The sequence below is a fragment of the Heliangelus exortis genome, chromosome 31, assembly GCF_036169615.1.
Source record: "Heliangelus exortis chromosome 31, bHelExo1.hap1, whole genome shotgun sequence".
NCBI classification, from domain to species: Eukaryota; Metazoa; Chordata; class Aves; order Apodiformes; family Trochilidae; genus Heliangelus; species Heliangelus exortis.
In genome coordinates, this window is record NC_092452.1 from 1,104,795 (window position 1) to 1,128,897 (window position 24,103).

The 24,103-nt window shown below is 51.3% G+C and overlaps 1 protein-coding gene across 3 annotated transcripts; it reads left to right on the forward strand.

The window, feature by feature from the left end:
* The first annotated feature begins 956 nt into the window (after positions 1-956).
* On the forward strand, positions 957-23,367 carry ACVR1B (activin A receptor type 1B). 3 transcript variants are annotated; one of them, XM_071729540.1, is made up of 10 exons: positions 960-1,160; positions 3,212-3,257; positions 9,673-9,912; positions 11,907-12,155; positions 13,400-13,630; positions 14,563-14,730; positions 15,547-15,703; positions 16,133-16,257; positions 17,173-17,303; positions 20,135-22,125. In XM_071729540.1, the coding sequence occupies exons 3-10, from the start codon at positions 9,738-9,740 to the stop codon at positions 20,258-20,260; spliced, it is 1,362 nt and encodes a 453-aa protein (XP_071585641.1). In that variant the 5' UTR covers positions 960-1,160; positions 3,212-3,257; positions 9,673-9,737; the 3' UTR covers positions 20,261-22,125. The 3 variants fall into 3 exon arrangements, 2 of the variants coding, with proteins under 2 accessions (XP_071585640.1, XP_071585641.1); XR_011723021.1 differs by lacking the exon at positions 3,212-3,257 and adding an exon at positions 22,532-23,367 and having other exon boundaries at positions 961-1,160; positions 20,135-20,455; XM_071729539.1 differs by lacking the exon at positions 3,212-3,257 and having other exon boundaries at positions 957-1,160.
* The last annotated feature ends 736 nt before the right edge of the window (positions 23,368-24,103 follow it).

Consider the following 24,103-nt stretch of genomic DNA (forward strand, 5'->3'; position numbering starts at 1 on the left):
GTGCTCCTGGCCCCCCGTGACGTGTTTTTGTCCTGCCCTTGTGGCTCCCAGTTAGGGACTGGGAGAAACTGGGAAGTGAAGGGCAGTGGGGGCTGAAGAGATGAGCAGAGCTTGGGGTGCTCAGGCCAGGGTTTGGGGGGCTGAACAGGGGTTTTGGGGTGCCCCAGCCCGTGTTTTGGGGTTCCCTGACGTGTTTCGGGGTTCCCTGACGTGTTTTGGGGTGCTCAATCGGGATCTGGAGTGCTGAACCCCCAGGTTTTGGGGTGCCCCAGCCCGTGTTTTGGGTTCCCTGAAGTGTTTTGGGGTGCTCAATTCGGGATCTGGGGTGCTGAACAGAGGTTTTGGGGTGCCCCAGCCCGTGTTTTGGGGTTCCCTGGCGTGTTTTGGGGTGCCCTGCTGTGTTTTGGGGAGCTCAATCCGGGATCTGGGGTGCTGAACCCCCAGGTTTTGGGGTGCCCCAGCCCGTGTTTCGGGGTTCCCTGCCGTGTTTTGGGGTTCCCTGAAGTGTTTTGGGGTGTCCGGCCATGTTTTGGGGTGCTCAATCGGGATCTGGGATACTGAACAGGGGTTTTGGGGTGTCCCAGCCCGTGTTTTGGGGTTCCCTTAAGTGTTTTGGGGTTCCCTTAAGTGTTTTGGGGTGTCCTACCATGTTTTGGGGTGCTCAATTGGGATCTGGGGTGCTGAACAGAGGTTTTGGGGTGCCCCAGCCCGCGTTTTGGGGCGCCCTGCCGTGTGTTGGGGCGCTCCTCCCGGGATCCCTTACGAGGTTTTGCGTTTCCTTGCAAGGTTTTGCTTTTCCTTGCGGGGTTCTGGGTTCCCTTTGCGGGGTTTTGGGGTTCCCATCCCGCGCGTTTCGGGGCTCCCTCCCCCCCCCCTTTCCCCCTCCCCTTCCCGCCGCCCCTCCCCTTCCTGGCGCGCGGCCCCTTTAACGCTGGCCCCGCCCCCCGCCCGGCCGCGCGCCGGCGCTCGCCCCTCCCGCACGCGCTGGCGGCCGCTCGCCACCGAGGCCGCGGCGCTCGCCATGGCCGCCCCCTCCCCACCGCCGCCGACCCCCGCCCGCCGATCCTTTCTCCCTTTGCTGCCGCCTCTTCCTCCTTCTTCTCCCGCTGCTCTCCTGCTCCTCGCTCTGCTCCTGGCCGGGCAGCTCGGAAGGGCTCACGGTGAGTGGCGGCCACCGGGCCCGGGCACAACATGGCGGCCGCCCCGCCCCCGCCCGGCGCCGTGAGGGGAACCGGGGAGGAGAAGGGAAAAGGGGGGGGGGGGGGAATCGTGAGGAGAAGCGGGGGGCGATGAGGAGAGGCGAGGGGGGATCGGCCGGGGAGCTTGAGGAGGGGGCTTGGGGGGCGCTGAGGGAGACGCCGGGGGGGGAATTGTGAGGGGAAGCCAGAGGGGGGGTGAGGAGAACCGGGGAGGGTGTGAGGGGAACCGGGGGAGTGGGGGGGAGAAATCGTGAGGAGAAGAGGGGGGGGATTCTGTGGGGAAGAGGGGATCAGTGAGGAGAAGTGAGGGGGAATCGTCAGGGGAGCCCCAAGAAGGGGTTGGGGGGCGCTGAGGGGAAACGGTGGGGGGGGGGTGAGGAGAACCGGGGAGGGTGTGAGGGGAACCGGGGGGAGGGGGGGAAAATCGTGAGGAGAAGAGGGGGGGAATCTGTGGGGAAAAGGGGATCAATGAGGAGAAGTGAGGGGGAATCGCCCAAAGAAGGGGTTGGGGGGTGCTGAGGGGAGACCCCGAGGGGAGAACCGGGGAGGGTCTGAGGGGAACCGGGAGGAGGGGGGGGGAGAAATCGTGAAGAGAAGGGGGGGGGGAATTCTGTGGGGAAAAGGGGATCAATGAGGAGAAGTGAGGGGGAATCGTCATGGGAGCCCCAAGAAGGGGTTGGGGGGTGCTGAAGGGAGACCCCGAGGGGAGAACCGGAGGGAAGGAGCAATGGAAGGGGGAATTGTGTAGGGATGCGGGGGTCAGTGAGGAGAAGGGAAGGGGGAAGCTTAAGGGGGGGGCTGGTAGGGGTGAGCCTGGGCCTGGCAATGAGGTTTTAGTTATGGGGGGGGGGGGGAGGAAGGGGGTTCAGGAGGGTTTGGGGGCCTGGAAGTTCCTCTGAGGCTGCATGGAAGGCCCTGAGGGGTTTGGGGTGGGGGGGGGTTGGAGCAGAGGGGTGTTTCATGGTGGGGAAGGGGTTTAGGGGGGGATCCATGGGGTGGGGGGCATCAAAGAGCTTTATTTGGGGTATGGCCCTTGATAGCATCGAGCCCCTGGGTTGGAGGGGTCGAGTGTGGCTGGGGGGGCGTTTTCCAGGGTGTGGGGTGGGAAGGGGACCATTGAGTTTGTTGGGGGGGTGCAGACCCCCCAAACAAACTGTAGAGGGGATGGGGAGGCAGCAGCATTGAGGATGGGGTGGGCAGGGGTTGCTTGGAGGAGATGAAGCCTTGGCTTTGGCTGGGAGGAGAGCTGGGAGGCTCCCAGCCTGTCTGCGGGATGTAATGAAGAAAACTGGAAATTTATGGGATTTTTTTCTCTTTGAGTGAGGAAGCCCCTGGGGCTGTCTGGGTGTGGGGATCACCCAGGGCTTGGCCTGGGGCAGGAGCAGGAGGAGGGAGCAGCCCCCGGAGAAGGGGAAAGTGCCACCACGTTTTTGGGGAGCTTTGGTTAGATTTGGGGAGTTTATGGCCTCTTGGTTGACCGGGGGGGGCTTCAGCAGCCCCCCAATACACCAGAAGTTGCTGTTTATCCTTAATATGCAGCCTCTGGGAATCTGTGGAGGTTTTTTTTTTTAAAAAAAACAACACAAACCTTTCTAAAACCCAGTGCCTGTGGATCGTAACGACTGTAAATATTTGTTTGGAGGGAGGTGAATGAGGGAAAACTCTTTGTTTCAGTTGTTTGTTCTCTGCTGATCCTTTGGCTTTACCTGGGGGGGGGGGGGGGGAGGGTGCAGCCTCTGCTGCTTTCTGGGGGAAAAGCGAGAGAAATCGGCTCCTCAAAATCGGTTTTTCAAGCGATTTGCCCTTTTCCTCGGGGGCTGGGTGGACCCAGAGCATCTCTGAGCACCTTTTGGCAGGGACAGAGGAGGGGCTGGTGGCGGTGACTCTCCGGCATCCGAGGCTTTGCTGCTGGGTCCCGTCCCTCTGTGGCTATCGAGGGCGATCGCTGCTTGTGTAACGCCGGTGCCTGTTCCAACAGGAACGGAGCTGAAACATTTTTTTCTCCTCCCCAGCCCTCTCGCCGCTCGTGTTTCTGTGTTACCAACCGACTGTCAGGAGGTAATAACTTTGTGCCTTGCAGATCTGGACTTGTTAGCTTGAGAAAATGGCTTCAACCCCCCACTAGGGCAGTAGGTTAGGGGTTTATTTGGGAGTCCTGTTGAATCGGGAACCACGAATGTGCTTGAAGGGAGAGAAGGAGAGTGGCTGGGCCTTTGTTTTAACCCCAAGTCAGCTCCAGCCTTCAGAAGGTGTTTTTCAGCTTTTCTGTGCTAAATGGCAAAGCCAGGACCCAAACAAGAGACTCAGCACCCGTCTGCTCTCAGACTTTCACTTCTCGTTTCATGTACAGCTGGTGTTTATTAAAAAGGAGGAGGAAAAAAAAAAAAAAAGAATTAAATAAATAAACAGGAAAGGGCCAATTGAGTGTGTGTGTGTCTCTCCTGGAAACCCTCAGTGCCTTTGATCCTGGGGGCTGTCAGGCTGGCTATTGTTTCCTCTCTGGGGTTTTTGTGGAAGATGTGAGCTCCAAGGAGCAGGGTGGCAGGAACAGGGACAACAGGGATTCTGATCCTGGGGATTGTTTGCTGCTTGAACAGCCATGATGCCCACTCAGCATGTGCTTCTCAGCCAGGAAGGGCTGTGCTTTTTACCAGAGGTCTTAACAGTCAGGTTAGGTTGGAAAAATAATCCTAATTTCTGCACTGCTTGGGAGCTGTGAACCTGTGTGTGTGTTGGTAAATAGAGTAGAAAACACCCCATTTTTCCTTTTAAAAAAAGGAAAAGAGATAGGGGGGGAAAAATGTGTTAAGGGTGGTTTTAGGTAAGCTTTGTTTGCCTGCTTGAAATAAAGCAAAAGAATCCATGGGGAGCAACCTTGGGCCAGCAGATTTTATTCTTATTATTAACACCTGCTTAAAATATTTACCCGGTTAAATCAGGCAAACTCCCTCAGTTCCATCTTCCAGCTTTCCAAGAAAGCCTTCTCTGACTTGAAATGAAAACCAGCGTCCAACACACATTCTTGAACTCCTTCAGCTCCTTGGCCAGACAGCTTGGGTGGTTTTTTTGGGTTGGTTTTTTTTTTTTTTCCTTTTCTTTCTTTCCCTGGGCACGGAGTGGCTGCCAGGAGTGGATGCTCCGGAAACGGCTGTTGCGAAAGGAGAGAAGGCAAACGTCAGTTCTCTGAACAGCAAGCAAAGTTCACTGGGTGGTGACCAGTGAAAATATCTTCCCCACTGCACAGACAACGTGGTTCTCCAAGGAATCACTCGTCTGGAGGGAGAAAGCAGCTTTGAGAGGGTTGAAACTCAGGCTGGTTGGCTCAGCCCCTTGTGTGTGAGCAGTCCTTATTGTCCTTTTTGTCCTCCAGCTTCCCCTCTCTCCTGTGTGTTTCTTTTTTTCCAGCAAAAAGCAGACTCCCCATTAAAGCCCCTCCACACAGGGTTCTCTTGGGGCCTCCTATGGGCTGCTCAGAAGGACACTGAGGCCCCTTGGGTGTCACTGAGGCCCCTTGGGTGTCACAGTTCCCCAGATGGTTCTTCAGACCCGTGCCTGGGAACACCCAGCATGGGTTGTAAGACCTGGAAACCATCAGTACTGACCTGTACTGCTGCCTCACCATGCAGGACTTTTCTACAGTCCTGCTATGGAATTGGGTGGCTCCTCAACTGGTTTCCTAACAAGTTAAAACACAAAATAGGTGTCAGACCAGAGCCTCAGGAGCCCTGTGTCTGTTTTCTGTGTTGAAGAGCAACAGCAGCAGAAATGCCAAGGCTGCTTCTAATTACCTATTAATGATGAGACTCCTGTCAATTTGCTTGTTTAAAATTCATTTAGGAGCTATCCTTTTGTCTTTACTTGAGTAGGTACAGGGAAAGTTCTTCACTTCAGAGGTGAGAGCATGTTCTTCCTGCCTTTTTTTTTTATTCTTTCCCATTTGGTATGTTTTCTAGTCAGCCATGATGTGTTCATGTCAGGTTCAACCTGTGCCAGGGGACTGCAGCCAGCTCAAAAAAGTTGAGAGTCTTGTTTCCGACTTTAAATATCCTGGTATAATTTTTAGTTTCTGGATGTCTTGCTTGAAAGTGCTTTTTTTTTTTTTTTTTTTTTTCACAGTACTTTGCAGCTAATTTTAACTCTGTTTCATTTAGCAGCAGCAGCGGGTCAGTAGATTTCTTAAGCACCAGCAAGGAGCAAAAGAGATGTTGAGATCTAAAACCAGGAGTGTGCTCTGCCAGGCAGTTTGGACTTGGACTGGGATGTAGGGATCCCAATTGTTGACCCTGGGCAGCAGCAGAATTGAAGGAAATTGAATGGAAAGTGAATTCTTGGTTTTTGATGACTTTGAGTGTCCCAGGGTGGTGGAAGAAGGAGCACAAAGACTCCTGGAACTCCTTTGCCTCAGGGGGAAGGGTTTTCATCCTAACCTGCTCTTGGGCAAAGTGCTCTGTGATAAAGGTTGCTCTTGATTTACTTCAGCATCCAGTGGAACACTGAAAATTATTTCTTTATACCCAACATGTTTACACATGTCCCTCTTCATTAGAGCATCTAAAGAAAGAGCAGAGGTACAAATCCAATTGTTTTCCATTTCTCTTGCTAAAATGATGCTGCTGCAGCACTAAAACCTCATGAGCAGATTGGCTCTCATTAAGTTAGGTGCTGTGCAGAGACAGAATAAATTGCAGCTCCCTTTCCAGAGCCTCACCAAGGCTCAGAAGTCAGGGGAATCATTGTTCTTCTGTTCTTCCCCACCCCCCCTCTCCCTACAAACTGTTGAAAAAGAACAGCAGCTTACAGTCTCTGCAAAAAAATCTGTTTATCTGGTAAATACGGGGGTGGTTATTGGCAATTTCACCAATGATCATCTGCAGGTTAATTAGCTTGGTACATCTTGAGCAGGTAGTGATTGACCCTGAGGAAACATCATCTCCCAGAGCAGGGCTCCAGGAGGTTTTGGGAAGATGTATTCCAAGAGGTGGTTAACACCACCACATCAGATTTTTTTAATTTTTTTTTTTTTTTTTGCTGTGAAACTTTTCCCTGTCTCGCTGCGTCGACATCTTGACACATGCAGTCTCTGTGAGAATAAATATGTGCAAAAAAATGAGCTCAGAGAGCTGCTGGGGAAAAAAAAGGAAATGTTCTTTCACTGTCAGAGCTTCATATTTTGGTCTCCCTGGAGCCCAGAGCTCTAATCCACAGCCCCGTGTCTGTTTGTTTGGATTCATTCTGCAAAATAAGTTACCTTTGGGGGGGGGATTTGCTACCAAAGGGCCTTCTCCTGCTTTCCTCTCTGCTGGTGAAGTTTCCCAACACCTCTTGGGCTCCAGGTGGTCACTCAGGGAATCCCTGGGCCACCTTAGTCAAGGTCTAAGGAGAATTGATCATTTTCTGGCAGTTTTTAGGCAGAGGATGAGGCCGGGATGAAGGCACCGCCAGGGTTGGCTCGGGTGCAGCCTCGGGCCTGCTCCAGCTCCAGAACAAAGCTTGCATTCTGAGGAGCTGCAGCTTAATGTTAGGCTTGTTTAAACAGATTCTTTCAAGGGTTGGGTTTGTCTCTGAGCAGAATGTCAGAAGGAGTGTGTGGAGCAGATAGAGCCAGCTCTGCTGCCAACTTCTCCAGCACCCTGGGTGCAGACTCATCCCCTGGGTGAGAGGGGAGCTCTCTGAACTGCTCTTTTGTTTTCCTTTGCCCCCTCGATTTTTTAATTTTTTTTTCTTTTCACCCCGGTCGTTTTCTTTTATTAAGTAGATTATATGTTTTGCTCAATAGGAGCTTTTCTTCCCAAATAAAGAAAGAATGCTGTTGGCATGAAAAATGCTTTGCTTCACTTCTGCCTCCTGCTTCACCCAGGCAGCCCCAGCTGCTCTCAGCAGCACCCGAGCTGCCCAGCATGGGGCTTCTACCTACCTGTCCATTTTCTGCAAACCAACAGTTGCCTTTTTCCTGGTTTCTGGTTTCACTGATAGAAGAATCCTGTGTGCAGCACTGGCAGGGGGTGATGCTTGTAGACATGGATCCTGGGCTTTTTCAGAACAAAAATAGCCCTCTTGTAGCAGGAAACTTGTGCTTGCTGTGCAGAACAAATAAAATCTTAACTCTGTCCCTGTTCACTGGGGCTCTGGTCTCACACCTTGCAGGTAAACTGATTTTGTTTTATTTTTTTAATTCTGCAAATGAAACTGAGCAGATATAACCAGCTCCTCTGCTTCCCTCCTCAAAGGGGTGCTTAGTTTCAGGCTAGATACTTCTTATTGAAGTCTACAAAACCAGTTTTTTAAGTGCAGTGAAGTGTTTTGTTTGCTTCTGGAAGCAAAACAGCCAGAGCCTAAATCTGGGGTTTGAGACCTTCAAGATGAGCCTAACAGGAACCAAGTTCAGTTGTGCTGTATCTAAATCAAGTTGAAGAGAGCATGATGAAATGTGTGTGGTTTAAGTTTTTTTAATTTCTGCCCTGAGTTTTTGATAAAGGAGACTCTTTAAAACACTTCTTTCCTTTTAAGTGTACTTGAAGGTAGGAATGTGCCCCAGCTGCTCTTCCCTATCTCATGTTTTCATAAACCCTTCAGTCTAACCAACCTTTGTTCCCCCAAGTGTCTGTTTTTTCAGCAGAATTGTCTTTTCTGTGCTCTGCTGAACATTAATGTGCTGATTTTCTTGCTTTTGTTGTCAAGTTTCCCCTTAAATGCACAACCCATGGACAGAACTCTCAGCCCTGCTTCCATCTCAGCCTCTTCCCTCTCCATTTTCTCTTCCATGTCCCTTTTCTTTGTGCTGAGCTACATTTGCTTGCCATGCTTTTTAAAGCCACCTCCCTCAGCAGCTCTTCTGCCTCCTCTTTTGCTTTTCACTGCTCCTGCCCTGCTGATTCTGCTGGGTCAGACCTCACCTCTGCATTAACCTGTCTGAAATTCTGCTGCCCAGCTCTGAGCTCCTAAGCAGCTCACGACAAGACAGGGTCCAGAGAGAATTAAGTGATGCAGTTAGCCTGCCTGATTTGCCTAGGACACTAGAGATAAGAGATAATGGGGGTTTTCTTCCTAAACAAACCCTCAGCTTGGTCAGAACCTGCTCTTTTTTCCTGAAGCTCAAGGTAAGGTGTCCCCAGCAGTGTGACCCTGTGCTGGCTGGGAACAGGAGGCTCTGCCAGTGCTCACAACCTCCTGAAATCTGCTTGGCTGAGGGTTTGGTGTTTCCTTTACCCCACAGGAAGGTGGCTGTGACACAGCAGTGACAGTGACTTTTCTTTGTGGGTTTTTTTTTATTTTGTTTTTTTTTTAAACCAAAAGGGTAAAGCGGATGGAGAGGGTTTGGCTGTCGGGCTGGGGAGAGTTAATGGGTGCTTGTATCTTTTCAAACATTTCTCCAAACTCTCTCTCTCTACCTGAAAGACCATTTCTCTAGCGGGTAAGTACATGTTTCTGAATCCCTCCAGGGAGGCTGAAAGATCTGATGAAAGCTGAAGAAAATCCTGCCTGCTGCTAAACAAGCCCCACCCTTCTTCTTGACATTGTTGCATTGGCTCTTTGTTCCCAAGGATGGCGATGCCGGGGGATTTGCTTACAGTTTGTCAGGCAGCTTGAGAAAAGCAGAGTGACAGCTGGGAGGAGGAAAAATGTGGGAATCTGCCTTGGAGTTTTTTCTTCCCTCTTTACCTAAATCATCTTCCCAGTGAGCAGGCAAAAAGCCAGGAATGTGTTTGACCCAAGGTAGTGTCTGGGATCAGGAAAGCAGTTACTAAAGAAGTGACTGATCTGGCTGGGTGCAGCACACTCAGATTGTGGGGTGGTTTTGGATGGGTTTTGTTTTGGCATCTCCCAACTGCTTGTTGGCTCTCTGGAGCTGGGATGGGGACCTCTTGCTAAGCTCCTCTGTGGGGGAAACTGAGGAAGCCAGGACAAGGAGTTCAGGTGTAACCCAGTCTGTCAGTTGGAGGAATTGGTGGTGTTGTTGTGTTCTGACCCTGCACTGGGTTAGGATTGGATCTGAGTCAAGTCTACAGGGATGGCAGGGTCAGGGAAAAAGGCTGTGGAAGCAGTTGTCTTCTGGGATGGTTCCTCTCCTTCTGGGATGGTTCCTCTCCTTCTGGGATGGTTCCTCTCCTCTGGGATGGTTCCTCTCCTTCTGGGATGGTTCCTCTCCTTCTGGGATGGTTCCTCTCCTTCTGGAATGGATCCTCTCCTTCTGGAATGGATCCTCTCCTTCTGGAATGGATCCTCTCCTTCTGGGATGGTTCCTCTCCTCTGAGATGGTTCCTCTCCTTCTGGGATGGTTCCTCTCCTTCCAGGATGTATTTTGTGCTTGGTTCTTTTGGGTCTGGAATGCTGAGTGTGGTTTGTGCCGTGCCCGATTCCCGCTGCTGAGAATCAACCGTTCCTTTTCGGAGGGGAAATCTCAGGATAAAACATTTTCTCTGCTCTCAGCCCTGGGTGGATTTTTAAGGAGCTGGTTTTGCTTTGCTTTCTGCAGCTCTGACTTGCTTGTGCTCTGACTGCAAACAAGCAAACTCCACCTGTGAGACCGACGGTGCCTGCATGGTCTCAGTCTTCAACTTGGATGGTGTCAAACATCACGTTCGGACCTGCATTCCTGAAGCAAAACTGATTCCTGCTGGGAAGCCCTTCTACTGTCTGAGCTCAGAAGATCTGCGTAATACTCACTGCTGCTACTCTGATTTTTGCAACAAAATCGATTTAATGGTTCCCAGTGGTGAGTAGAGAGCTAATTTCTGGTTGAAGTGGGGAGGAGAGAAAACCCTCTGCTTGGGATTGGGAACATGGAGTTCTCGGCCCTGTTTTCACTCCTTCCCTCAGGATGCTGTGTGAACTCAGGCACTTGGTTGATTTCCTTGATCTTTCAAGTGGAAATAATAACAAACTACTTCAAATTAAAATACGAAGTTGCTTGAACTCCTCTGTGGCCAACAAAATATCACCAGATGATGAGGTTGGCTTTTGGAGTAGGAGAAGTCTCCAAAATTTAAGTTTCATTTTGGGTTTTTTTTTTTTCCCACCTGCACCCAGTAGCTCCATGTGATTCCTTATCTGCCCTGGTAGCCTGAAAGCAGCAGCTGTGTTCATCTACACTTTTATATTTAAGTCTCTGCTGCTCAGTGCCTGCAGTGGCCTGGGGGTGGTGTGTGTTCCTGCACAGCTCAGATCTTTTTTTCTGGTGCTGAGCTGGGCTGCAGCCTGCTTTTCATCAGGTTGAGTGGCTTTCCTTGAGGCCTGCAAACCTTTCCAGTGATGAGCCAGCAGGAGAAGTTGCAGCAGGTTCAGAGTAAAGTCTGTGAGGTGCCCAAATTGGGCAAATGGGGAGAGGAAGGAGCCCTGCCTCTGAGTGAGGGTGTGGGAAACGTCTGATTCTCTGCTTCCTGGGACACAGAGGGCATGCAGAGCTTCCTCAGGCCTCTCCCTTCTGTTTTTTAGTTGGTTGGAGGAAGACTGTGGGATCAGTTTCCCTTGGTCTTGGCTTTTTCTCAAAAAGGGAAAAATTTTGTCTTCAGATAGGGAGTTGTTACAGGAGCAAAGGGAAGGAGAGAAAAGAGCCAATTCCTTGCTGGTTTTAACTCCCACTTGGAGAGTTCAAGCAAGTGCCATGACCCCTCCTCCCTCTGCTCTTGCACCAGAGGGGTTCAAGCTGTAGTTTACCTGCCTGATAACTCAGCCCCATCTTAACACTGGTTATTTGCTGTGTCCTCTGCCATCCTGCTAAAATCCATGGAATCCCAGAAAGGGAGGGGTTGGAAGGGGCATGGAAAGATCGAGTCCAGCCCCTCCTGCCAAAATGGGAAACATCTGATTCTCTGCTTCCTGGGACACAGAGGGCATGCAGAGCTTCCTCAGGCCTCACCCCTCTCCCTTCTGTTTTTTAGTGGGTTGTAGGAAGACTGTGGGATCAGTTTCCCTTGGTCTTGGCTTTTTCTCAAAAGGCAAAAATTTTGTTTTCAGATAGGGAATTGTTACAGGAGCAAAGGGAAGGAGAGAAAAGAGCCAATTCCTTGCTGGTTTTAACTCCCACTTGGAGAGTTCAAGCAAGTGCCATGACCCCTCCTCCCTTTGCTCTTGCACCAGAGGGGTTCAAGCTGTAATTTACCTGCCTGATAACTCAGCCCCATCTTAACACTGGTTATTTGCTGTGTCCTCTGCCATCCTGCTAAAATCCATGGAATCCCAGAAAGGGAGGGGTTGGAAGGGGCTTTAAAAGATCAAGTCCAACCCCTCCTGCCAAAGCAGGGTCACCTTTAGCAGGTCAGCCAGGAACACTTGGGGCTTTGGATGTCTCATGGGAAGGAGACTCCACAACCTCCCTGTGCCAGTGGGAAATTATCCAGGGCTCTGAGCAAATAATTCAAACACAGGAAGAAAATCCTCACGGAACGCTCGGGAACCCTCAGCAAGACAAGAGGGCACAAGAGGGCTCAAGTTGTGCCAGGGGAGGTTTAGGTTGGACATTAGAAAGAATTTCTTTAGGGAGAGGGTGCTCAGCCATTGGAATGGGCTGCCCAGGGAAGGGGTGGATTCTCCATCCCTGGAGATCTTTAAAAAGAGCCTGGATGTGGCACTCAGTGCCATGGGCTGGGAACCACGGGGGGAGTGGAGCAAGGGTTGGACTTGATGAGCTCTGAGCTCCCTTCCAGCCCAGCCAATTCTAAGGAGTGGTTTTAAAACCTTTGTGGTTTTAATCCTCCCTTTCTTCTCAAGGCCACCTGAAAGAGAACGAGCCCCCTTCCAGCTGGGGTCCTGTGGAGCTGGTGGCAGTGATTGCTGGACCTGTCTTCTTGGTGTTTGTTGTCATGATCATCGTGGTTTTTGTCTTTCATCACCACCAACGAGTCTACCACAACCGCCAGCGCCTGGACATGGAAGACCCTTCTTGTGAAATGTGCCTGTCCAAGGATAAGACCTTGCAAGATCTTGTCTACGATCTCTCCACCTCTGGCTCTGGCTCAGGTATTGTCTGGAAATGACAAAAGTTGCAGGAATTGAGCAGCTTGCTTTGGGGCTCCTGACTGCCCCAGCTCTGCCCGCCGGGGAGGCCGCTGCCCCGCCAGCCCTCTCGTGAGTAATGCCAGGGTGTGTGTTCACTCCTGCAGCAGACACCACAGCCCCAGGTTGGTGTTGAGTGCTTAGGCTGGGTGAGAGCAAGAGTTCAAACCCCTCCCTAACTGCTGATGTGTTCAAAAAAAAAAAAAAAATTAAAAAAAAAAATAGTTTTGTGTTACTCCTTTTCTACGAGAGGACAACTCAGGTGGCTGCACCTGTCTCAGGTTTAGCTTTGGAATTGGACTGTGGGTTGTTGGCTTTCAAAGAAGGATGCAGGATGTCACCTGCATCAAAGCTGGCAGGAAAATGGGAAAGATCCCAGCAGTGAGCATTTTGCAGTGTCCAAATACTGAGTTTGCACAGCCTGGCTCAGCCTAGAGAATCCTTGGGTCTCCTGAAGCAGACTTGAAAGAAATCACCCCCAGAACAGGCAGGGAAGGCATCGTTTTATTCATGACTTTGAACTGTGGAAGCAGTTAGGTTAAAAAAAAAAAAGAAAAAGAAAAAAAAATTAGTTTTGCAGCAGATGGAAACCTCAGGTGCTTCCCAGAGGCAGTGAATATAACAACCTGAATTCAACCAGGGAATAAACCTTTAGCACCACATCTGCTATATATAACATGGTTTGGGATCTCTGCTGTGCACACTCCCAGCAGGTAAGCTCAGGAGTTTATGTAAGAGGTGGAAGCTCTGTTAGAACCTTTCTAGAGAAGTTTTGGGGTTTTGTTGTTTTATACCAAAAAAAAAAAAAAAAAAAAAAAAAAAAAAAAAGCTGGTTGTTAATACATGCAGAGCACTCTCATTTTGGTGCTGCTCAGCTTCAGCCTGGGGGTGGTTCAGGAGTTTCTTTTGCTGCACCAGATGCTCATTTTTCCCATTCCTTAAAATCATGGAATGGTTTGGGTTGGAAGGGACCTTAGAGCTCATCCAGTCCCAACCCCCCTGCCGTGACAGGGCCACCTCCCACCAACCCCATCCAACCTTCAACACTTCCAGGGTTGGTACAACCACAGCTTCTCTGTGGCCAACTTGTTCCAACATCTTCCCACCCTCACAGCAGACAATTTTTGCCTCGGGTATAACCTAAATCTCCCCTCTTTTTAAAAATTTCCCTTTTCCTGCCCCAAATTTCCCCGTTTCTCTCCCTGCAGGTTTGCCGCTTTTCGTCCAGCGGACGGTGGCTCGGACCATTGTCCTGCAGGAGATCATTGGGAAGGGACGTTTTGGGGAGGTTTGGCGTGGCCGTTGGCGTGGTGGGGACGTGGCTGTGAAAATCTTCTCATCCCGGGAGGAACGTTCCTGGTTCAGGGAAGCAGAAATCTACCAGACCGTGATGCTGCGTCACGAGAACATCCTGGGATTCATCGCTGCCGATAACAAAGGTAAAGAAGTGCCTGGGGTTGGAGAAGGGAAAGACTTTCCCCAGCATCCCAGGCTGCTCCAGGGAGCTGCAGTTGACAATGTTAAAACTGCTGTTAAAACAGCAGTCAGGGTGCTTTCCTAATGCCTTTTCTCACCAAAAATGATAAAAATGCTGTTGGAAGCCAACGCCTCGCTGCGCCTCACAGCGTTGGGTTTTGCCTCCAAGTCCTTCACCTCTTTTGCCCCAGGGTGGCTGTTGAGCCCCAGCTTTGAATCATAAAATCATAGAATTGGCTGGGTTGGAAGGGACCTCAGAGCTCATCAAGTCCCAACCCTTGATCCACTCCCCCCGTGGTTCCCAGCCCATGGCACTGAGTGCCACATCCAGGCTCTTTTGAAATATCTCCAGGGATGGAGAATCCACCCCTTCCCTGGGCAGCCCATTCCAATGGCTGAGCACCCTCTCCATAAAGAAATTCTTTCTAATGTCCAACCTAAACCTCCCCAGGTTTGGGGCACCCCAGGGATGTGGCATTCCACGGATGCCGTGCAGCAGGGATGTGGCACCCTAGGGACAAAGCAGGGCACTGAGGACACTGTGTCCCCCCCCCGCAGGGCTGGCTGTCATGCACTCCCAAGGCAGCAACTACCTGGACATCAGCAACAACCTTTTCTTTCTAATGTCCAACCTAAACCTCCCCTGGCACAACTTGAGACCTCTTGTGCCCTCTTGTCTTGCTGAGAGTTGCCTGGGAGCAGAGCCCAACCCCCCCTGGCTCCAACCTCCTTTCAGGGAGTTGGAGAGAGTGATGAGGTCTCCCCTGAGCCTCCTCTTCTCCAGCCTCAACACCCCCAGCTCCCTCAGCCTCTCCTCATAGGATCTCAGCCCACATTCCCCCAGAACTTCAGGGTGGAGGATGCTGGATGGTTGTGTCTCTTTTTCCTGCTGCAGATAACGGGACGTGGACCCAGCTGTGGCTTGTCTCTGATTACCACGAGCACGGCTCCCTCTTTGATTACCTGAACCGCTACACGGTGACCATCGAGGGGATGATCAAGCTTGCCCTGTCTGCTGCCAGTGGGCTGGCCCATCTGCACATGGAGATTGTGGGGACTCAGGGTAAGAGCAAAAGTTTTAAAAGGTGCATGGGAATTCTTGAGGGGAGAAGAAAGGGGAATCGATGAGGAGGGAACCACAGAAAGCACCCTCTGAGTCAGCCCGGGTTCCTCTGGTCAATATCGATGCTTTGGCTGGCTGCAGGGCAGGTTAACTGCTCCCTCTGGGGCCTCGTGTCAGCGTTTCACATCCCCATCCTAAAACATGTGTAGTGCCCCCACAAACTGCAGATGGCCAAGCCAAACCCACCTTTGCATCCTGCTGGGGCTTATTGGTCATCTAAGATTCAAAAATCTTAAGACAGATTGCAGGCTCTGCAGTCCTCTCATAGCAATAACCACCCAAGCAAAGAACTGCTTTCCTGTGCCAAAAAACCCTCACCTTAAAGCACATGAGACTTCAGATAACCAGGACTTCAACCTTAAGGCCACTTATAGGTAAAATACACCCCGACTCCACACCCACCTGCTTGGGTGGGGTATTAGTGCAGAGAGGAGCAGAATTACAAACTTCCCATCCACCATCACATGCCTGGTGCTGGCGATGGTGGAGTTCACGTCCCTCTTGAGGCCTCTGGCTGGAACTGCAGCAGCAGTGCCCGCCAAGCAGAGAGCAAAGCCTCGGGCTGCCAGCAGAGCTCTGCAGCGCCCAAGTGGATCCAAACAGGAAAATGTGTTGCAACACTCCAGAGTTTTAACTAACGCCCTGAAATCCGGTGCTGCCTCTGCGCCAGTTTCGCTGACAGATTGCACCAGACCTTGACCCCAGTCCTCCCACTTGCTTTTTTTTTGTTTTTTTTTTTAAATTTTGCTCTGTTAGGAAAGCCTGGGATTGCTCACAGAGACTTGAAATCCAAGAACATCTTGGTGAAGAAGAATGGCACGTGTGCCATTGCTGACCTTGGTCTGGCTGTCCGGCACGATTCTGTCACAGATACCATTGATATTGCCCCAAACCAAAGGGTTGGAACCAAACGGTAAGAGAACTCTTCTGGGACAGCTTTCCAAGGGGTCAGAGCAGGAGCTTGAGCTGGTTGAACAGGGGTGAAATTCTCTTAAGCATTCCCACAGAAGGTCAGCACGGAGCCTGGGTTGATGGTGCTGGATCTCCTGGTGTCATCAGGCTTGAGAGGTACAGACCAGCCACAGGAGCTCAGCTCCAGGGGGCTTGGATAAGAACTGACAGCAGACTTGGCCTTCTCAGCAGCCTTTTGGGGCCTGCTGTCTGATGTGCTTTTTGACATCACCTCTTTCCCAACTTGCTGCTCTTATTATTTTGTTTGCTCTGTTGGGCCATTTCTGCTCCAACTAAGGCTGTGCAGAGCAGAGTTCTGTCTGCTGAGAAGTGGGGAAGTTTGCCATTTGCTGTCTTCCCTTCTCTAAATCACCACTCTGTCCTTTTCCAGATACATGGCCCCTGAAGTTTTGGATGAAACCATCAACATGAAACATTTTGATTCCTTTAAATGTGCTGATATCTACGCCCTGGGCTTGGTCTACTGGGAGATTGCTCGAAGGTGCAATGCTGGAGGTAATTAATGCCCTTCCTCTGGCCATGGGCTGGCTCCTGGGTCTCCTCTCCTTGCTGGTTCCTGTTGCTGAGGTGATGTGAAGGTTTGAGGGGAACCTGGGGACCTGCTTGGGTTTAGGTTGGACATTAAGAAGAAATTCTTCCCCGTGAGGGTGGTGAGACCCTGGAATGGGAAAGCTGTGGCTGCCCCATCCCTGGAAGTTTTCAATGCAGGGTTGGGTGGGGCTTGCTTGGAGCCACCTGGGCTGCTGGGAAATGTCCCCCTGGAAGTTTTCAATGCAAGGTTGGGTGGGGCTTGCTTGGAGCCACCCAGGGTGCTGGGAGATGTCCCCATGGCAGGGGGTGGCACTGGGTGACCTCCAGCCCACCCCAGCCCGGGAATCTGTGTCCGTGTGTTGCTTCCAAGAAGGGAATTAACAGCAGTGCCCCATGCCAGCAGTTCAGGATGGCTCTTGGAGGTGGGAGGGGGTGTCAGTGCTCTGGCTGGTGGCTCCTGTGCCTTTGGGTGGCTTTGCAGAAGTGGGGGTGCCATTTTCTGGGTGCCTTTCTCCCCCAAAATCAGTATCAAAACATCTCCTGGCAGCAGCATGTGCCCACCCCTCTGCCTTGGCCCAGATTCGCTGACCCTGCCCTTCTGCTGGGAGGTGTTGGTTGACTCCCTTCCAGTTGGGGCAGCTGCACTTTATTTGCCTGGTTTTTTGTTTTTTTTTTTTTCTTTTTTTAGTTTTTTTTATATTTTTTTCTTGTCAACTCCAGTCCCAGATCCTTCCTTTTCTGTCCTAAATAACCGCAGAGTGTTGACGCAGCTCAGCGCTGACTCACGGAGTGGGAACCAGGAGCTTGGCTGCCTCAGGCAAACACTCTGGTGAGGAACTTTCCCTCCAGGAGCTGCAGCTCTCCTTCTCTGCCTTTCAGGGATCCATGAGGAATATCAACTTCCCTACTACGACCTTGTTCCCTCTGATCCTTCCATCGAGGAGATGCGGAAGGTTGTCTGCGACCAGAAACTGCGACCCAATATCCCCAACTGGTGGCAAAGCTATGAGGTGAGCTCTGCTTCCATCACAGAATCACAGAATGGTTTAGGTTGGAAGAGGCCTCCAAGATCATCCAGTCCAACGTTTGACCAACGCCATAATCACTAAACCATGTCCTACAGGACCAGGTCCAAACACCTTTTAAATGCCTCCAGGCATGGTGACTCCACCACTGACCAGGGCCATCCCAATGCCTGACAACCCTCTCAGTGAAAAAATGTTTCCTAACATCAGCCTAAACCTCCCCTGGAGCAGCTTCCATCCATTTCCTTTGGTCCTGTCACACCACTCAGGAGCAGAGGCTGTTTCCCTCCTCTCTCCAACCTCCCTTGAGGCAGTTGTAGAGAGCCACAAGGTCTCTCTTACCTCCTTTTCTCCAGACTAAACACCCCCAGCTCCCTCAGTTGCTCCTCACAGGACTTGTGCTCCAGGCCCTCATGAGCTTTGTTGCCCTTCCCTGGACACCCTTCAGCACTTCTCTGTCCTTCTTATAGTGAGGTGTCCAGAACTGAACACTCTGCTCAAGTGTTCAGTTCACCAGAGCTGAGTACAGAGGGATGATCCCTCCCTGTTCCTGCTGGCCACAGTGTTCCTGACACAAGCCAGGGTGCCATTGGCCTTCTTGGCCACCTGCACACACTGCAGGCTCAGATTAACTCCACTGTCAACCAAAACCCCCAGGTCCTTTTCCAACTTAAAGCTCTCTCACACATCCCCAAGTCTGTAGCTCACCATGGGGTTGTTCTGACCCAGCTGTAAGACCTAACACTTGGCCTTGTTAAACCTCAGACAATGAACCTTGGCCCATTGATCTAACCTGTCTAGATCCTGCTGTAAGGCTTCCCTATCCTCCAACAGATCCACACAGCCACCTAGTTTGGTGTCATCTGCATTTTTACTGAGGGCAAACTCAATTCCCTCATCCCAGTCATTAATGAAGAGATTAAAGAGAAGAGGCCCCAGCACTGAACCCTGGGGACATCGCTTGTGACCTCTGATTTACTCCCATTTCCTTTCAGCCTGACCATCCAGCCAGTTTTTTATCCAAATGCAGGGTGTATTTAGCCAAGTGCCACAAGTTTCTAAAGAATTCTGTGAGAGAGATTGTCTAAAGTTTTACTAAAATCCAGGCAACATCCACAGCTCTTCCTTCATCCAGTGGGCGACATCTTGCAGGAGCTCCTCACATCCCCTTCCCTCTCCAGAAAGTGAGGAAAGAGAACACCTTCACTCAAGCTCTGATTTGGGGAGGTTTAGAGGGATTTTGGGGGGTTAGGGGAGGGGAGAGCATTGACAGCATATTCCTAAAAAAGCTGTCAGGCCATGGATCAGGCAGGAGCACTCTGCTGGGTCAGGAACTGGCTGGAACGGGCCCAGAGAGTGGAGCTGAACGGGGCTGCCTCAAAATGGTGGCCGTGGTGTCCCCCAGGGATCAGCGTTGGGCCCAGTGCTGTTTAATATCTTTAGTGATGATTTAGATGAGGGGATTGAGTCCCTCATCAGCAAATTCTCAGGTGACACCAAGCTGGGGGGAGTGTGGATCAGCTGGAAGGCAGGAGGGCTCTGCAGAGGGACCTGGACAGACCGGAGAGTTGGGCTGATCCCAAGGGGATGAGGTTCAACATTCCAAGTGCCAGGTCCTGCACTTTGGCCACAAGAACCCCATGGGGAGCTCCAGGCTGGGCACAGAGTGGCAGAAAGGGACCTGGGATTGCCAGGAAGGTGACCATGAGCCAGCAGTGTGCCCAGGTGGCCAAGAAGGCCAATGGCATCCTGGGCTGGCTCAGGAACAGCGTGGCCAGCAGGTCCAGGGAAGGGATTCTGCCCCTGTGCTCAGCCCTGGGGAGGCCACAGCTTGAGTCCTGTGTCCAGTTCTGGGCCCCTCAGCTCAGGAAGGAGCTTGAGGTGCTGGAGCAGGTCCAGAGAAGAGCAAGGAGGCTGGGAAGGGATCCAGCAGAATTCCTGTGAGGAAGGGCTGAGGGAGCTGGGGGTGTTGAGGCTGGAGAAGAGGAGGCTCAGGGGAGACCTCATCACTCTCTCCAACTCCCTGAAAGGAGGTTGGAGCCAGGGGGGGGTTGGGCTCTTTTCCCAGGCAACTCTCAGCAAGACAAGAGGGCACAAGAGGTCTCAAGTTGTGCCAGGGGAGGTTTAGGTTGGACATGAGAAAGAATTTCTTTCTGGAGAGGGTGCTCAGCCATTGGAATGGGCTGCCCAGGGAAGGGGTGGATTCTCCATCCCTGGAGATATTTCAAAAGAGCCTGGATGTGGCACTCAGTGCCATGGGCTGGGAACCACGGGGGGAGTGGCTCAAGGGTTGGACTTGATGAGCTCTGAGGTCCCTCCCAAAATCCTCCAAGAATTCCCAGGCTGGGTGCTGGTCACCCCACTCTGTGCCTTGCAGGATTATCCATCTCCATCTCCATCTCTTCTCCTGGTGTTTTTCAGGTCACCCAGCACCAAACCACTCAGGCACCATCTGCCCCCTGGCAGGAGCTCGGGTGCTGCCCAGGAGCAGAAGGGGCTGCACCTTGCACCCTCTGCCTGCACTGCATCACCCGAGGGATTGGGCTCTGCCAGGGGAGGTTTAGGTTGGACATGAGAAAGAATTTCTTTCTGGAGAGGGTGCTCAGCCATTGGAATGGGCTGCCCAGGGAAGGGGTGGATTCTCCATCCCTGGAGATATTTCCAAAGAGCCTGGATGTGGCACTCAGTGCCATGGGCTGGGAACCATGGGGGGAGTGGATCAAGGGTTGGACTTGATGATCTCAGAGCTCCCTTCCAACCCAGCCCATTCTATAATTCTCTGATTTTATGACACCTTGTCCTTGGTTCTCTCCCAGGCCCTCCGGGTGATGGGGAAGATGATGAGGGAGTGCTGGTACGCCAACGGGGCCGCTCGCCTCACCGCCCTCCGCATCAAGAAAACCCTCTCGCAGCTGAGTGTCCAGGAGGATGTCAAAATCTAAGCCCTGAGCACCCCCCCTACCCCCCCAGCAGGAGGAGGAAGCTGCACAGAAGCTGCCATGCTGGAGTTAAAACGTGTGATGGAGGAGCCTACCTCGTGTTTCTGCCCAATCTACTGCTACAAACCAGACAGCGTTGAGCTCCAGGCTGCTCGGTGGGGTGATGGAGCCTCTGGAATTGCTCTCTTCCCTGCTTGGGTATGAAACAAATCAGAAACCTTTTTATGATCACCTCCTGACAGCGTGAAGACTGGGAGAGAGAGAGAGAGAGAGAGAGAGAGAGAGAGGGACTTCACCTGAGGGGATCTCAGCCCTGTGCTCGTTTTTTTGTTCCTTTTATTGGAAATCTTGTGTCAAGTTCCGTGCGTGCCCCTCAGCGGGGTTTGGGGCTGGGAGTGGGAAGGGAAAGGGAAAGGTTTTTTTTTTCTTGCCGTCCTCTGAGGATTTTTCCAGGGACTGGCAGGTGAAATGCAGGAAAAACAAACAAACAAACCAACAAACAAAGCGTTTGCAAAACAAATGGTGCTCCCTTCCAAGAGGCTGAGCCTGAACAGCTTCACCAAACCCGGTTCTCTACCGGGTTTGATTTATTATTATTATTATTCTTTTTTTTTTTTTGTTCATTTTTACTTAAGCTTGAAAACTTCTCAGCCCAAACCAGTGAGGGGCTGGGGCTGTTGGTGTCTGCATGCGCGAGGTGCGCGTGTCCCCTGTGCCTGTCCTCTCCCTCTGTGGAAGTGCTGTGTCTGCCCCTAGGGTGGCTCATCTCTCTTTGTGCTTTCTGTGCATGTGCAAATAATCTCCAGTGTCCCTTTTTTTTTTCTTTTTTGCTGGATTTTTTTTTTTTTTTTGTCTGTTTGGGTTGGTTTTGGGGGTTTTTTTTGTTTTTTGGAGCTGTGCGTGCTGGTGCTCTCCTCGTCGAGTCGTGAGCGTTTGGTCTGGCTTGGACAAACTGCTCCACACCAGATCTTGTAGCTCTCTGGTGGGTGCTGTGGCCTGGTTATCCCCACACTGGCTGCAGGAACATCCCACCAGGTTGTCTCACTGCCACCCCCCTCTCCCTTATTTTGTTTTTTTGTTTTTTTTTTTTTTTTAAGGACAAAACAAACGAGGAACTGATTTCGCTCCTGGAATCCAGGTTTTTGGGGTTCTTTTTTGTCTCAACCCCCCAGAATTTTTTTGGTAGGGTGGAAAGAAAGAGCTGGGGGGGGGGGTGTCAAAGGGGAGCTGGAAGGACACCAGGCCACAAGGACCTGCTGGAGACCCCCTGGGAACACCATTCCCTTCTCCACCACCCAGGGACCCTCAGCAGCACGGGGCAGAGTTGGGAGGAGGGTCAGGGGGGGTGCTCTGCACCTCCTGAGGGCCCCTCAGCACCCAGCAGGATCCCCCAGCAGTGGGTGGGGTTGGAAATCAATGTCCATTTTTTAATATACATATATAAATATCTCATAGTCTGGACGTGGCTGTGTATAACTCGTGGGGTGGGGGGGAACTGCATGAATTTTTCTTTGGTTAAACACCAAATGAGGGTGCAGTAGTGTAGTGGTTGCTGCTGCCAGCAGCACCAGTGGTTGGGTGGATAGGTCAGTGTCTATGATATCTTAACTCTGAAGCCATAACTTTTAACTGGAGTGGGTTTGATGATTGGTTTGGTTTTTTTATTGTTGTTGTTATTATTATTAATTAATATTATTATTTTACGGGAGGCTCTGGATTTTAACTTTTTTTAATGTTGTCAATTCTTTCTAAGAGAAGAGAAACAATCTATGATGATTACCTCTCAACCTGGTTGTTTGTAAAGAAATCACTTAAAAAAAAAAAAAAAAAAAAAATAGAAAAAAGAAAAAAACCAAATGCACACACAGCTCGATTTACACTGGAACTGTTTCTACTCAAACCTCACCCTGCTCTGTCCAGTGAGGTTTCATCTCTGCTCCAGAGATTTAACTCTTGATGTTTTTATTTTGGAAACTCTGTTCTTGCTGTCCGTGTACCTCTTGGTGTGTCAGTCTTGCCCCAGGCTCCCTCCCTTGTCTGTGACTTTGTGTCAAGTGAGGAGTGCGAGGTTTCTTTTTTCTGATTTGTTTGGTTTTTATTATTATTTTGCATCCTGTTTGGAGCTGGTTTTGCATCCTGGTGGCGGGAGGCTTGGGGGGGGGAGGGGGCTTTGTGAATGTACAGCTTTGCCTTCCCTTCCCGAGGTGTTCTCATCCCCCCCCCCCCTTCTTTTTTCACCTGGTTTTACCCCCTGGTTTTTCCAAACCCTTTTAGACAACCCGAGGTGTGGTGGCCACTAAAAAAAAAAAATCCCCTCCAGATTTTTGGAGCTCAGCCACGGGGAAACCAAACACAAAAGTAGGTACAGTTCCCCTGGGAGCACAAAGGGGGGGGCTCTGTGTCCCCAGGACAACTCTGCTGTCCCAGAGAAGCTTCTCCAGGACACATCCTCAGCTCCAGGACTTGCACTGAACCCCCCCTTTTCACCCATTTTTCCCTCCAACTGTTGTAGCCACAACATCCATCTGCCTCAGCTCAACCAAACAGCAGCTTCAGACCCCAGGAGGGGGTGGTGGTCCCTGGGAAGAGGAGGAGGAGGAGGAGGAGATGGAGGTGGTCAAAAGCAAGGAGGCTCCGGGCTGGGAAAGCTGACAATGTAGCATTTATCCAGCACTTTTCATGCAAAATCCCTGCCAGGGAGGTGCAGTGCTCATGGAGCAAACATAGGAATGGCTTCCCCTGCTCGGAGCTGGAAAAATGTCCTGGTGGTGAGGAGAGAGGAGAAGGAAGCTGGGACAGAGAAGGGGGAAGGTACTGGGGGGGGAAAAATGGTGCTGGGGAGAGGGGCAGGTGTGGAGCTTTGTGCTGCTTCTGTCAGGCAAGGGGTGGGTCCGCTGGCTTCAGAACAGATCTCTTGGTACTTCCCCTGCCCCCCCCTTTTTATTTGTTTGGTTTTTGTATATTTGATTAGAAATGGACTGTAAAATAGCCACTTAGACACTTTACCTCTTCAGTATGCAACTGTAAATACGATGTAATATAGGATATCTTTTGTTTAATATAAACCAAGGCTGTCGGTTTCTGCTGTACATTATTAAAAGTTTTTTGTTTTATTCACCTTGAGGTCTTGAGACTCTCTTGCCCTTTGCTGCCCAAAGCTTCACCGAGGGATCAGAACCAGGACTGGGGGAGTTTTTGGTCCCCAACCCCCCAGGGAAGCATCTGGGGTGGAGTCTGCTCACCCACAGCCAAAAAAATCCCTCTAGGAATCTTGGTGAGGAATATTCCCCTCGGGAGTGGAGAAGCAGCTTCCATCACCCACTCGTGAGGTGGCAGAGGGGGATTCCCAACCCTTGAGCACTTGAAATCGGGTCCCTCCTCTCCAGGTTGGGAGTCAAGGATTGGAAGGGGGAGGGGGCACAGTGGGCAGCTCCCCCCCCCCAAAAAAAAAAAAAAATAAACCCTTCTGGGTGCCTGCAGGCAGCTGGCAGAGGGATAACATTCCCTGAACATCCCTCAAATCCTGTTTGCTGGGAAGGGGGGGTCAGTGCTGCTCCACCTGCCCCCCCACCCCCCACTAATTCTGCCTGGAGCAGGTTGGGAGAGGATCAAGGGGAAAATCCTCTGGGGTCCCCCTGGCTCAGACGGGTGCTGGGGAGGAGGGGGGGGGGGAGTCACCATCTGGGCTCCCCCCCCCCTTCCCTGTCTCCCAGCTTTGTCTGCAGCTCCCCCCACAAGACTCTGCCCCTGTCCTGGAGAAGTGGGAGAGTTGGGAATGGGTTTCTAAAGCAAAAATTGTCTTTTTTATTCCTCTTGTAGGAAATGGGGTGGGAAAACAGGTCCAGG

What these genes read in the sequence shown, in the direction of transcription:
- ACVR1B (XM_071729539.1), top strand. Translation starts at nt 1,022, where the DNA reads ATGGCCGCCCCCTCCCCACCGCCGCCGACCCCCGCCCGCCGATCCTTT. An exon ending in CATCGCTGCCGATAACAAAG is followed by an intron (nt 13,631 to 14,562) that starts GTAAAGAAGTGC and finishes TTCCTGCTGCAG; the next exon opens with ATAACGGGACGTGGACCCAG. An exon ending in TCGAAGGTGCAATGCTGGAG is followed by an intron (nt 16,258 to 17,172) that starts GTAATTAATGCC and finishes TCTGCCTTTCAG; the next exon opens with GGATCCATGAGGAATATCAA.